At 36.9% G+C, this 14879-nt stretch overlaps 1 protein-coding gene across 4 annotated transcripts in view; it reads left to right on the top strand.

The window, feature by feature from the left end:
• LOC139138230 (nuclear factor 1 X-type-like) overlaps positions 1-14111 on the top strand; it is a 36903-nt gene extending 22792 nt beyond the window's left edge. For 2 of the 4 annotated variants that reach the window (XM_070706512.1, XM_070706514.1), the window contains 9 exons: positions 1232-1531; positions 2534-2716; positions 3039-3181; positions 3675-3800; positions 4387-4585; positions 4852-5048; positions 5791-5965; positions 6802-6846; positions 7693-14111. In XM_070706512.1, the coding sequence (XP_070562613.1) occupies positions 1232-1531; positions 2534-2716; positions 3039-3181; positions 3675-3800; positions 4387-4585; positions 4852-5048; positions 5791-5965; positions 6802-6846; positions 7693-7853 (1529 nt within the window). In that variant the 3' untranslated portion in view covers positions 7854-14111. The remainder of the gene's footprint in view (positions 1-1231; positions 1532-2533; positions 2717-3038; positions 3182-3674; positions 3801-4386; positions 4586-4851; positions 5049-5790; positions 5966-6801; positions 6847-7692) is intronic. The other 2 variants (XM_070706515.1, XM_070706516.1) reach the window with 1 other exon arrangement.
• The last annotated feature ends 768 nt before the right edge of the window (positions 14112-14879 follow it).

Genomic DNA, 14879 nt, shown 5'->3' with positions numbered 1-14879 from the left:
TCAAAATTTTTGGTAAAAATCTGAAAAAAATTGACTGGGGTACATTTTATAATGGTGACAAAAATTGACTTTGGCGCTCAAAGGTTTAATGCACAGAGTTAAGAAAAGAAAGAATTTGTAGTAGTGCTATAGTAAAATCAGTGCAGCAAAGATTAAACATTTTCTTGTAGCATTCTCTACTAGCAACAGCTCTGAAAAATACAGAAGGGTGGTAATTTACATAACAATGCATAATTTGCATGGTTGGTTGGTAAAAAAAATCATTTGTATGGTGCATAAAAATTGAATAGATTGTTCAAAAACAGGGGGGAAGGGGGGTTGGCCCACCCCACAAAGCCCCTCTTGATGAATGAGATGAATTATGCTTTTTGAGCAATGGAGTCTTGTACACTTTTGCATGTATAATTTTATTCCTTCCATCACATGATCGCTCACAGGTGTGCGTACTTCTTGGTACAGGTGCTTTAGAAGTATGCCTGTAAACATTTGAAAATGGTAGTTATACTTCTTAGTTGTTTGCTGTTGTGAGATGGTATACTTTCTTTATGATGTCAAAGCTCCCAGAATTTTCACACCATTCTTGTAACATTTATCTCTTCATACTCTTACTGAAAGATTTGTTGGTGTAAAACGTCCGGCATGGCATATCACACGGACCATTATCGATTATATTTGGCTGCTGTGTTAGATTGATTGGTTATGTGGTTTCGTATTAAAGTGCACAGAGTAAACAAAAAAATTGTTAATTTCCAAACACTGTTTGATTAGGTTGGTTAATTTTGAACTGACATGGCGTCAATCCCATACTTGCATACTCTGAACCCTTACCCAGATGTGTGAACTCAAAATCTCCCTATACTTTGATTGATGGTAGACCTGAACCGTATGAGAACAGAGCCCTCATTCACACATTATTGAAAATCTGTTCAATATATCACCAGCAGTTAGAGCAATACTAGTAAGTCGTCACCCAGTATGACTGTTTGTGGACTTCCATGTCACTCTTACCAAGAATTGTTGACTTCAACTCCATCATTTCCTGGATTTCAGACCTGGCTCCATTGTTTTACCCCAGTTTGTAAGCTTTTCCTGTCACCTACTGTTGCCCAAATTTGTAATCTCAACCCACCATCAACCTGGTATGTAGATGTTCACTGTGTTAAAGTGCAAACCAACTAAAACTCTGTTCCTTTTCAGTGCATTAATGTCAAGTTTCCAATATGTCTTATAGATCCAATCATGGAAGTCAACGGTGCACACCGAATGTCAACCTTGGGTGAGTTGGACAGCCCAGCGTTCTACAACTACGGCGTGGATCAGAACATGCAGCGCAATCTGGGAGGGCTTAGGCGCAGCCTGCCAGGAACGCAGCCGCAGAATCTGAAGCGAGTGAAGCGGAACTCCAGTACGATGTCAGCGGAGGATGATGCAGACAGTGTCGGGGAAGAAGCGGAGAATGTCAATTTCTACGGCCGATCACCCGCATCATTGTCAAGTCAGTCATCCAGCTGGCAAAGTGATGTTGATCCTGGTGTGTATAATGCAAGATATTTCACCCTATGAGTTTGATCAACATGGGTTAGCCCAAGCTCATTGTTACCAATGGGATGAAGAGGTCATCACAATTGCATCTGCACTGTTTTACAAACAATATTTAGAGCCATGATGTCAACTTAGCTGCAGTGTTTAAAATTTTACGATGTACATTATGACAAACATGTTTTAACTTTCATCAATTGTCAACTTACCGTTGATACAGTGTTTACATTGGTCGTATGGGTCCCATACAACCTTTGAGCGCAGTTCAAACCACCCCCTCCTTTTAACAGGTCAACTCTTTTACCTCCGCACCTTAGTACACAACCACTATTTCAAATAGGCTGGATGGACCTATACACAGGGATATGGGGGTCTGTGTGTCAGTGTGCACCTTGAACATGCAGATGCAGTACTGTACAGTTTGTGAATCATCTTGATGGTGATGTTTCAGTCACTTGTAGTCCCTCCTTGCCTGTTAAGCCTACTTGATGTGGTTTAGCCATCTGCCATGGCAAATCCATCGTCCTTGGGTTCATTTATACATCATAACAACGTCAGAGGCATGATAAAACATTAACAAGCTCTGGTTACGAAGACCTTCAGGGAAAAACAACCAATTGATCATTGGATAATACTGAACTTGAAGGTCACCTTCCTAAGAGTAAAGACTGGTTACCTTGGCAACAGATTGTTTTCATAAGTGTTTGTCAGTTTTTAAATGTAAACACCATTTCTTTTGAAGGGTCTCATCACATACAAATACTGCAGAAGCCATCATGTTGATAATATTGCCTTGTGTTTTGTTTCTTTCTCGTAGTGTTAAGGTTACAGTCATTGAGTTTGCAGATACTTGTCTTTGCTTTCAGTAATGTATCCTGTACACACTGAAAGTAACCGAAGGCAGTGCACAAAATATGAAATACTGTCACGCTGAAAATTACCAAGTTGAGTGCAAAACAAAATCATCATGATAAATGTTGTTTATTTTTCACAGCAGGGGCAAGTCCTGCTCTGCCTTCACCAAACATAGCACATGCAACTAAGGTGAAGACTGAGAAAGCAAGTAGTTTTACGCAGACAGCCAGTACGCACCAGACACACAGTCCCCATGCTGCAACAGCACCCCAAGCCATGACTGTGGATGGGCAAAATAGAGTACAAAATACAAGAGTCCCAGGTAAGATCTGATGACTGCCCTCGTAGACAAGATTTTTAAGTTCTATTGTTTTTCAGCATCACGATGGTTCTGTGTTTCTCATTGGTGCACCTCTTTTTGCACAATTTCATGCACAGTATATTCTGTTGAAATTGAAGTGCTGATTTGAAGCTCTTAATGGAACTGTTTAAGTGAAAATTCACTTCACATGGTTTGTGTACGTGAGATTCAGTGAAACATGTCACAATCTGTTGGTTTTGATGCTATTGTATCAAGAGTTTCTTGCTGTACTCTTTGACTGCACAGCAATTTATGCTAATTAATTCAATGCTGTTTGTTGCAGTGTCGTCATATGCTAATTCCCATTTTCAACCAGCTGGTTACTATCAACAATACCGACTGCAGCCCAATTCAGACACCCCGCTTTCCGATTTTGTCCAGCTAGTTTGTCAGGATGCAGCTAACCAACAAGCCAATCAGCAACAGGTATGAAACACTTCATTACTTCCTATTGGTTAATTTGATTGTTACTGTAAGAGTGGTTTGTGTATGCTTACAGTTCATTTGTTGAAATATCAAGGTTTGTTGTAAAGAGTGCACTCCCAGTCATTTCTGAATGAGAAACTTGAGACTGTTTCTATTGAGAGAAATAATTTTCCACGCCTGCAGATGAAACAAAATCCATGTATGATAATGAGGTATCTTCAACATCACAAGAGAAATTCCTTTTTTAAAATAAAATTTTCAAGATAGCTAAGTAAAATACAATTAACAAGTTATGTGTGACTTTGTAAGCTGGTTATCATCAACAGTGTATTCCATATTAGTCTCAGTTATCACATGTGATTATCAGCTGTTTGAAATCTACATGCCTGTATGAAACGGACAAAATATTATCATACCCATGTGGTATCTAAACTAAGCTCAGTAACAAATTACTTTCATGTGACTTGTCTTGGTGTCTTTGGTTACTTCACAGCAAAGCAAAGGTGACAGCAGTGGGAATGGTATTTCCACTACCAGCTCCGCTCACACATCTGGATTCATTCCCGTGTCTGTACAGTCAACTCTGCGAACGTTACCCCTTGATCTGATCTACCACAACGTAAGTCTGAAAGTGTTTGAAATCTTGACCGGTTATTCACATCCTACAGAGAGAGACAGAAGAAATAGGTTGGAAAATCACAAATAATATGACAGATACAGAGTCCATCTATTAAACAATGAGTTTCAAAATCTTGAATGAAAGAAGACACATACCGGTATTACGTCCAGTGCTTTGATAAATTCATGATTGTTTTCTGTGTTACAATCATAATAATCATTATTACTCCACATAATAAGTCTGTGCAGGAATCTAACAGAAATGCAGAGGTACTTACTTATAAAGAAAACTGAACATGAAACGATCTCTTCAAGTCCCAAACTCAACCTTAGACAATTTTGATTTTAAATTTATATGAAAGATAGAAGTGATCATTACAATATGGTCATGTGTATCTGCACATGTATACCAGCTTTGTCATTTTTTTCCACCTCCAAGTGGCTCAATTACAAAAAATATCTACATTCATAATCATTCTCTTGAAGCTACTAAGATTTTACATAGCTTTGTCGTAGACTCCAGATAAAATGCCAACATGCTGTTAACATGGTATTTCATTCGATGGAAAATGTATATTTTTTAACAGAGCAAAGCGACTGGTATCACCCATTCTAACAGTCCAACCAAAATAGCTGGTTTCATCCCTGCCACAATGCTGCCACCCCCGCCGCCACCACCAGTGGCCCGGCCTGTTGCCATGGTATCAGGAGGAGGCGCACCAGTCACCTCGACAAATGCACCCAGCGTCTCGTCAAGCGGGACTCTAAACACTACCGGCACTGAAGGTTAGGCATTTTATCCCCATTTTCCAATCTTGAAGACTTTATGGAATGCCCCTGTGTTCTAGAATTTCTTAATACTCTCAGCAATGTTGTACATATTGCCTAAATTATGGCAGCAAAGTGTGATAAATTGGGAAATATTTTCTTTGTTATTCTTCTCATCATCATTGTTTTATTTGCATTTAATTATACTGAAAGCCGAACATGCACATGATAGCAATGTCCGAAACAATTTTTCACACAAAATTTTTCTCCTCATTTTCCACTAGGTATCGGTGGCGGAGGATTGACAACGACCGTGTCAACCGGCAACCCAAGCAACAGTTCCAACACAATCACCAGTTCCCAGTACAGCAGTTCTCAGTACACGTCATGTCCATCCACTCCCCCTGTCAGCAGGACCATTATGACAAGTCCCTTCACAGTATTAGGAAGACATGAAAACGGATTCATACACCAACAACAGGTATTGTAGACATATGATAGCCCCTGTCACTCCCTCGCTTTTCAACTCACACATTTCAAAAACTAAATTATAATCATCTTTTGACCCTTTAACTCTTCATTTTCTGATCTCTTTGAATCAGTTTAGAAGTTTCTTGAAAATCCTTGAGTCATCTCTGTATTTAATTAGAATGCACCTCAGGGACAGATATTTGGACTCTCAAACTTTTACAATATTCTTTTGGCTCACCACTTTTGGCGCTCATTTTGAAGCCTATGTAGTAAATAAAAGTTTCCATTGACTTAGTTTTGTGAAAATAGGGAATTTTATTTCCCTGTGTAGAGTAACACATGGATGGCAGCCATTTTGAATTTCAATAAAAGTAAATACTGATTTTGAAAGAAAGTTTGCTTGAGGAAAATTTGAGCAAATGTCTCTTTCTTTCCTTTTTAAGACACATACTAGCTTAATACATGTAATGTTTAAAATTTTCATGCATCAAAGAGAAAACTCATGGGTCAATAGCACATCAAACTGCCTTATATTAAAGGCACACTGATAAACAAGAGTATCAATCTAATATTAGAGCAATATCATCCCTCACCAGACAGCAGTAACTTTAAATGATAGGTCAAGACCAAACTTTGACTTTTTTTATGCAAATTATAGGATGATAAGGGGCCTTTGTATGTCTTTCATTTATCCAGTAAGTGTACGTTAAGAAAAGACCCCCTAACATACTCATATTATTGTACATCTACAGCTGCTTCCATACCCAAATATTAGTCCAGTCAACATGCAGGCAGTCAGTCCAACCACGCTCAGTTTGCTAGCTTCTCCAGTGGCAACGCCCAGAACGACACCAAGAACAACTCCGATCCCCCGGTGGGCAACTCCATTGATATTGGACGAGCCCAATGATTACACATTACTGACAGGTATGGAAGAGAATCAGTACTCTTGTTACAGCAATTGATAGATGCTGGATTACTGTTTGAAATCTTCTATCGCTTGGATTGTTGCCATGAAGGGTCTTGTAGTTTGATTGTCTGTTTTTGAAGTGGTACGCATTTGCCAGTTTGCAACCTCTGAAATCTTAGATGGTTCTGCTGAGGTACCAAGTGATTACGAATAATTATATGATTACCAAAGAGTAAAGGGAATAATCACATTTGGATGTATGATGCAGTGTTTTTATGTCTACCCATTTCCAAAAGCCTATTTCTACAAGCGTCTTCCAACATAGACCATAGTGTAACATAGGGGACTTTCCACTCTGTAGTTACATATATATTCATACAATAAAAGTATTCCAATAACTTTATGGTCTACTGCTTTTTGGGAGCTCATTTTAAGGCTCTTAGAGTAAGAAAAGTTTCCACCGTCTTAGTATTTTTTAAATTGAAAATTTTGTTTTTCGCCAAGGATTATGTTTTTAACACAGGGATGGTGGCTATTTTGAATTTCAAATATCAGTAGATCTTGGATAATTTATTTCACTAATACCAAACTTTACTTGGTGACCTCCAATTTTTATTCTTAATTTTGAAAGAAAATGGTAAAAAATTTCATTGAGGAGAGTTTGAACAAAAGTTTAAGTCTTGCACTTTCGATACACATATACTAAACTTTAAGTAAAAATTGTCAAACATCGCTAAGTTTTGGGTACAAAGTGAAAGTTCTGACTCCAATGAAAGTTCAAAGTGTAGCATTATTCCTGTAATTTTACATTTCATTTAACTAAATCGTTTGAATTTTGATTTGCCTTCTGCAGGTATGATACCAGGTGTCAATGCAGACGAGCCGCTTCTAGACCAGGGTGGGTAAAAACCAGACAGTTGGCAGCATTCTGTGTGATCCAGTGTGGTGTGACGTACCGTTACCCTAATCACCTCCCTATCCCCTACCTCTTTACATCATGTAACATAGTGCACAAGTCTTACACAGACACACATACAGAAATGAACACCTATAGATACGTACATATTTATATATTGACATTGTTCACACATACCGGTACTTAGCCAAATGCTGATGGATATATGCAGAGAGAACACAAGCTGGCTAACCAATCGAAAATATATGCACACACGCATACAGCAGACAAATACACAGACACAACTTGTAACTTGTGTATCGTCTAACAAAGTCTAACCCTTGAGTGTATTAAATGAATGTAACCTAATATATTATAGTGTAAAGAATATACATCTACATAATGTTTCCCAATGCAAACCAAAAGTTCTGAACAGTTGACGACAAAATCCAATAGAAGTATGAGATATCCATGCACTTATATTTACTGCTCTGTAATTCATGAAAGTAATTGATTCAATACCTCAGTGCTCATACTCACCCTGGTTTGGTTTTGAAAGTTTTATAAGCTTCATGAAAAAATCCAAAACCAACAGGAGAAAATTGAGAAATCCTGAGAATATCATGCATCAAGGGAATGGATATCTCTTGCGAGAGAAGTATGTATAAAAAAGCAAAAGTAAAAATGTGATTGAAAGGAAAAGTTTCTTGTGGCTGTTAAACCATTTCTAAGTTGTATCCATCAATTTCCTGTTCTGTTTTTGTAATGGCGTGTTGCAGGGATTTCTTTGAAATGCTTTTTACCATAAATGGTTAATTCTAACGCAGTCTTTTACCAACTTACTTGCAGAAGTTTCTTCTAAGGACTTTTATGTTACGCTACCAACCCATCTTAACTCAAAGTACGGTTGCTTGGTTACAGAGCGATCTGGATTCGTTCCTGTTCAGATGCAGACGGAGCCAATGGACACCAGCGCCAGCAGTGATGTTCCAAGCACACCGACGAAGTGAGCAAGATTGCGGTAGGCCTCTGACATCATCCCCTTTTCAGTGAGACAAGTAACTGTATTCTCCCCTTGGGTTGCAGTTCACTCCTGTGGAGTAAAAAATGCTATATCTCATTGTTGCTGTGGTTTAACCAGTTTAGTTAGCATACCATTGTAGAGATTGCAGTTATGACTTTTTCAATGTGTCTTTATTTTGTTCACAGTTTGCTCTCAGTGCTGATTTGACTTTCATGAGTTTGATGATTTTTCAAAGTTGCAAAGTTTTCATCAGTGTGCAGATGTATTGCCTTTTGCTAATTGGCTGAAAAATGCAATAGAATATGATAAACACAATATTGTAAGATTAATAAAACCGAGAACAGCTGTAGTTCTTTACATTATATCCCATAATTGGTCCATGAGAAACTCATAATTATTGGCTAATGTACTGCTTTTGTATGAGTTCTAAGCCAATCAGCAAAGCTTTTTTAAAATCAGTAGAGCTCTACTCTTGTATAAAGAAAGGTGCTGTTTGATTGGCCCAGTAGATTCAGACAAAGGCTGATCTGCCAATCAGATAATGTGTTTCTGTGGAGTCAAACCTTAAAATGCTGCATGTCACTTTATGTAATCAGTCAATCAACTCAGAGTGCCTGCTTTTATGTACACAAATATTTTCAACCCAGTTCCACCCATGAATATCTTTGAATAATCCTCTTATGATAATTTGATAGTTCTGTTCGGGCACCTGCTTCAATAGTTTTTTGAGTAATTTTTCCCTTCAAAGAAATTTGTGGGTGGTGCGGGTTTCAGACCAGTGGTATGAACCACTCACCAGTTTATCTTCAACTCTCATTTTGAATGCATAGTACTAGTTAAAGGAACATTACTTTATATTTCATTCAGAACATTATTCTTTTCAATTGTGTTGGAATTTTTTTTATCTCCACAAAGTTGATATCTTCTTCACTGTATAATTTTGACAACAGTATCCATATCCTTATCAAATACTACCAATTTTGTTTTTTTCAAACGTTCATAGCTGTTATGAACATATCTGGCTTTCTTTGCTGTCATGATGGCATTGGCCATACCAGTGTTTTGTAGAATAATTTTGTATAGGAAATTCATGCTATTTAAACAAACTATCTATCTGAACAGAACTCCTAGTGGAGAAAAATGAGCTCATCAGGGTTGTGCTCAGATGTTCGTTCAACATAGGGATTGGATGGGAGTGTTCCGCTGTCGTTGGGCCAATAATTCTTTGATATAAATGTATGTGGTCATGGCAAAATATAGATTACAGAGGAGTGAAATCGCTTTTATTATGAATTCAGACAGACATGAATTGGACAAGTGAAATTTATAGTCAAGTAACCCGTTCACCTATCCTTGGCATATGGGATCAAGCAAACTCACGGAAGAAATCAGTGTTGTTGGATTGAAAGTGATTTTTAGCGTAAACTAAGTTTTGTATCAGTTGGATATGGGTAGATTGTATTGTTTGATAGCCATGTTAGCAACTACACTTGCAGGGACTTTGTATTTAAAAAGTCATTTTGTCAAGACAATTGCCAATTGAACGCACTACGACATGAAAAAACTCTCACACTTCCCTCTGTGACTGAGCATGTCCATTTACCTATTCACCCCCATTTCCTAGTACACAGGTCCTCATTCACCATTGGAAACAATGGGTTTGGGTCAAACCATGGTGGTGAAAAGGTTGAATGTGATCTGAGCACCATGATTACCACTGCAGATTCTTTTTAATTTTCTCAATTCTCGTCACAACAGATGAGTGAAAAAAAAGCAATATATACAACTCATTTAATGAATGTGATTGTAATCTGTAGAAGGATAGGGAGTTCTGTGACCATCCAACTATCTGTTTTTTTTTCTTCATGTGTGTTATAAACCAGTGCAATTTCTACTAGTTAATTGATATGTACCTGCTCCTGACTGCAACATCAAAACTTTTGTAGCGTACCCACATTCAGACATATCGTGGCTTATTTGCATGTACTTGTAAAGAACATCTGCTATGAATAATGGTATGGGAAAAAATATATTGTACTATACAGAATACTTTCTTTGGTATAACAAAAAAAAGAACTTTTATTTTGTCAATGTGCCGACTATAAGGATTGTTTATCTACGGTGCAAAGCTAAGCAAGAGACAGGGGTGTCTGGATGTCTTCCATATAATGTGGTCAACATATGTGTACTTATATGACCATTAGACCTTAGATCCTTGGTTGATATATAAAAACAATAAAAAGAAAAATTTATACAAGAATTTACAGCTTCAATAAGCAGGTTTAACTGTCGTCATCTAAAAAATAATTCAGTCCTGATCTTTAACAAAGCAATTCACAGATAATGAGAAATGCAAAATTTTACACCAGTCAAAATATCGTAATAAAAAAACAACTTTCTATTCAGATGCAAATATTGATGACGGCCTTTTAAATCTGCTTACTAAAATATCAATATTTTATGAAAATTTTTTTGTGTGTTGTTTGACATTTCATCATTATTTTCCATTTCTGTAGCAGTATATGCATTTTTTTCTGTAAGATCACAATTTTAATATATATTCCATCTTTATATAAAATTAGCTTTCTATTTCATTCTGTGTAAAGAAACCAAATTGTTTGTTCTTTTCTGTAAATTTTTATTTTGGAACAAAACTAAAGATTTTTTTCAAAGAAAAAAGTTTTCATTCTTTTGGCAGAGAAATGTTGGTTTGTACAAAAATCAAGTTTTTTGTAAATAGGTGTAAAATTGAAAAGGCTAACAACGAAATTGTGTTTTATTATTTTTAGACGCTTTTGGTGTACAGTATTGGGTAATGGCAGGATTGACTGCAAAAAGTGTGAAGTGTGAAAAAAGAAAATGAAATTCTTAACAATGAACTGTCTTTATTTTACTTTTGTTTCAGAGAAAATTAGAGCAAAAAACTTGTATATGATTATTTTTCTTTGATTGGATGCCAAATTTACAAAATGATGTTGGTATTGATTTGTATGCTAATTATCGTTGATGGCATAGGGCAGTTTGTAACGAGTCTGTGGAGGAGCTTATTGCTGTGTTAATGTTGATTTTTTGTGACAGTGTTTCTCTTGGAAGATAAATGTGAAAACAGAATTGACCCTCTTCGAGATGCAAAAAAACGCCACACACATTTGTTTTTGCTGTTGAAAAAACTTACCTTTTTAATTATCCCAAAGCCTCAAAGTAAGAGCAAGAAAAATTATATATTAAAATGTAGGGTATACATTCCATTCCAAAATTTTTATTTTAGTGCTGCTGTGCACTATGGCAACTATATTTATGACAAGAAAAACATAAAAAGAGAGCATTTATTTCTTTTCCCAAGGCAGGCACTGTTTTTGTTATTTTTGTGATCATTCTCTTTCATTGTCAATTTTTGTAATGTGAAGTGTCATTTGTGCATGCATACTGATAACTTTGACACAGAAAGATGCTGCACAGTGTATGTTATTGTAATCTCTCCCCCCGAGGTTGAAAGTGAAAGTTCAAAGGTCAGCTGCATACAGAATGAGTATACTGACAGTATTCAGCCAATCATAAGCAAGTGTATGCTAGGCAAAACAATACCTTAAGATGGTTTTATGCTTTAATGGTGAAGTGGTTATCACAACAATGGTGTATTTGTTCATTTTCCCTTGATGTGCAAGATGTATCGACAGTGTCATACAAATGACCTATGTGGTCCAGTTAAAGCCTAATTCAATGGACTGTGCCACATTTGTACTTGGATAATGTTCTTTGATGTGTGCGTATACATATTCATGGTATTGCTTATAGCTACTGTCTGTTGGTAGTGCAATAGGCATTGCTATAGACTTTTTGTGGTAGTGCTATTGGCACTGCCATAGGCCGTCAGTGGTAGTGCCATAGGTGTTGCCATTTGCATTCTGTGGTAGTGCCATAGGCATTGCCATAGACTTTTTGTGGTAGTTCTATGGGCACTGCCATAGGCATTGCCGTAGGCATTGCCATAGGCATTCTGTGGTAGTTCCATAGGCGTTGCCATAGGCATTCTGTGGTAGTGCCCATTGGCATCACAATAGGCTTTCTGTGGTAGTTCCATAGGCGTTGCCATAGGCATTCTGTGGTAGTGCCCATTGGCATCACAATAGGATGTTAGAGGGAGTGCCATAGAACATCCATGGTGAATGTGGTTGGAATAACATTGGGGATACTCTTTTCAACAAAGGTTGTGTACATTTGGTTATGGAGGCATTTATACAAAATTAATGAAAGTTTCGGAAGACAAAATGACCAGTTGTAGATACCAACAGAAACACTGCAATAATGAATGTAAATAGTCAATTGGAAAGTAAGATATCAGTATTTCTATGGATAGACCTAGCCAAAAACACATGGAACATTTTTTTAAATTTTCCCCTAAAAATCTTAAAGTCTTGCACACTGTTCCGTGGTTGCCATTCTACATGTAGCATTCTGCATCTGTAAAGGATTGCAAATTTCTGCTATGTTTCTCAGTTCCAATGATGGTTAGCAAATACTCTCAGCACCCCACGCATAGATTGAGGTTTTCACCCTCTTCTCTAGCCCCTCACCACCTCTGTGCCTGTGTGTAAGATATCTGCATGCAAAGGACAGTTATCACATCCTGAAGTGTAAATTTTTGTACAGACATTTTTTTACGGGAAATTTTGGTTTTATAGCCAAAGGAAAATGTATTGGTGTACCTTGGTATCACTGTTTGCTCACAATTCTCTGGAAATTGACCACTAGGCTGGACGATTCCAGGTGATTTGAGTAACTGATGGGTATCTCACTGTGTATTGGCTGCTACTCAAAAAATTCAAATGTAACAGTAATACAGAGAGAACTAATCACACAGGGTGACTGAGGGCGCTGTGCGACAAAATCTGTGATGGATTTGTTGTGTTCTCACAACAAGCAGAAATGAAATTGTGCAGCAGTGAAGTTTGCTGCAGAGTGAATGATGTATGTAAATTATAATTCTGTGGCATGGTACTGCAGATGAAAAGACCATCTTCTTATTCCATCAGATTGTTCATAGAATCCACCACATGGCACCCAGGACAGTACACAGTGATCATGGCTTTTCCATATTCTTATGCCATTTGTACCTCCATGCTTTGATGAAAACATAGCTACTGGTGCATATCCAATTTATCAAATGTTTTCAGTGTTTTCTTATCAATGCCTCCAAGCTTGTTGAAAGTGTATATTAGTACATTCTGGAACAACTGGAAAGCACGTTTATACTTGATGTTGAACTTTTGTTGTCAGTGTCTTCAAGGTTTGCAGAGTATAGTATAACAGCCTTCGTACACTGTTTAAAAAGCTTTTGATTCAGTAAAGATTTGCTTCAGATGTGGTATATACAGATGTAGGTGTGGATGCAGATAATAAGAATCCTGCAAGAATCAGAAAGGGGTGAATGATCATTTCATATACAATGCTGTTACCCCTATTCCTGTGTGTGTGTATCAGTCCAACCTGTCCATTGGAAACACCAGGGTTTATTCAAAAAGATTTTGAAAGGGGGAAGGTTCTGCAGGTGGTATACATCTCACAGCAGTCAGCTCAGGTATAGCACCCCTCTCATCAGTCCATGGCAACATTGTGAAAAGTATACATAGATTTTTTAACGAGTTGGAAATAGTTTGATTAAGAGAGAGAAAGAGAAAACGGGAAAGAATTAGAAAGGAGTTACAAGTTTGTTAAACCGTCATCTCCGGAGAACCATGTAGTTCATACATTTCACAAGGCAATCTCAGTCGTCGTTAACTTAATTAGAAATAGTACTAATGATGCAAATACAAATGCAAAAACAAACCACGCGTCTCAGTAAAAGTAAAAATAATGATAGTACTGGAGTTAGAAAAAAAATAATTATTTAGATTAATAGGTATTCAGATGTAAAGAATTTTTATGAGATGCTTTTAAGATATGGCGAATTACTTCAATTTTTGTTTTTTCATTTTGTAATGAAGTAGATGGTTCTACGGAGAAGACTGCATGTGCCTCACTGTTCATATGTATATTCTTTCAGTTGTGTATAAAAAGAAAAAAACAAACGTTGGGATCAGATATACAGACTGCCCTATTTTACATGCAGAGATTTTTAATTGTTCCAAAACAATCAGAAATTGATAAATAATAATGAAAGATGATATGCAACTTCTTTGACTTGCCACTGTTTTATTTCAAAGAAACAGTTTAAATTAAATGTCTTTAATCTATAAAGAAAAAAGTGGTGGATTGTGTCTTTTCTTGGTGTATGCTATTGTTGTATTATGTTGTGATCGTTGTGAGTTGTGAATGAATTTGAACCCTGTTTCTTTGGCATATAGTCTAGCTACAGTTGCATACACAACTGGATTGAACCAAATGTTGGTGATGATTGGTACTGATTATGTACCATAGTTTGTCTTATTTGATTGATTGCTTGGAAAGGAACATTTGAAGACTTTTGAAACCCTTATCCCCCATTTCCACATGTGATGGTCCTCTTTTTACCAACAAAACAGTCCTATGGCATCCTATGCTACAATTTGGTAGAAACAAAGATACAGCCCAAATAGCTGCCAATTTTATGCATAATTTTCATGATTTTATTTTCAAACTAAAGTTGGTTTGTGTAAATGTGCGAACTGAAGGACATGTATAGAAGTATCACTGCTCACTGATTTGGAACATGCCTATGCATTTTAATGGGTTAAATAATAAATGAGTGCCACACTCATAAAATGGCGCTGCCACAGAAAAGTACAAAAAATGCTGTATTTCCCGCACATACGCATCATGGTCATAAAAGAAACAAGCATGATGCCATTTACTTGAATGCACAACACACAATGGCCAACATTTTGTTGTTGTAATCTTTCTTTTCTCCGTCACATGATTAGTTTTTGAAAATGGAGGGAAATCTAAAATGATGTTGAAACCTTTGAATTTACATCCACTTTCAACACTCATGACAGTGTTATACACTTTTTTAGTTTTAATTCAAAGAGAACTC

Source organism: Ptychodera flava, chromosome 8, assembly GCF_041260155.1.
Source record: "Ptychodera flava strain L36383 chromosome 8, AS_Pfla_20210202, whole genome shotgun sequence".
Taxonomy (NCBI): Eukaryota; Metazoa; Hemichordata; class Enteropneusta; family Ptychoderidae; genus Ptychodera; species Ptychodera flava.
Note: the sequence above shows the minus strand (reverse complement) of the source record. Positions and strands in the feature narration are given on the sequence as shown.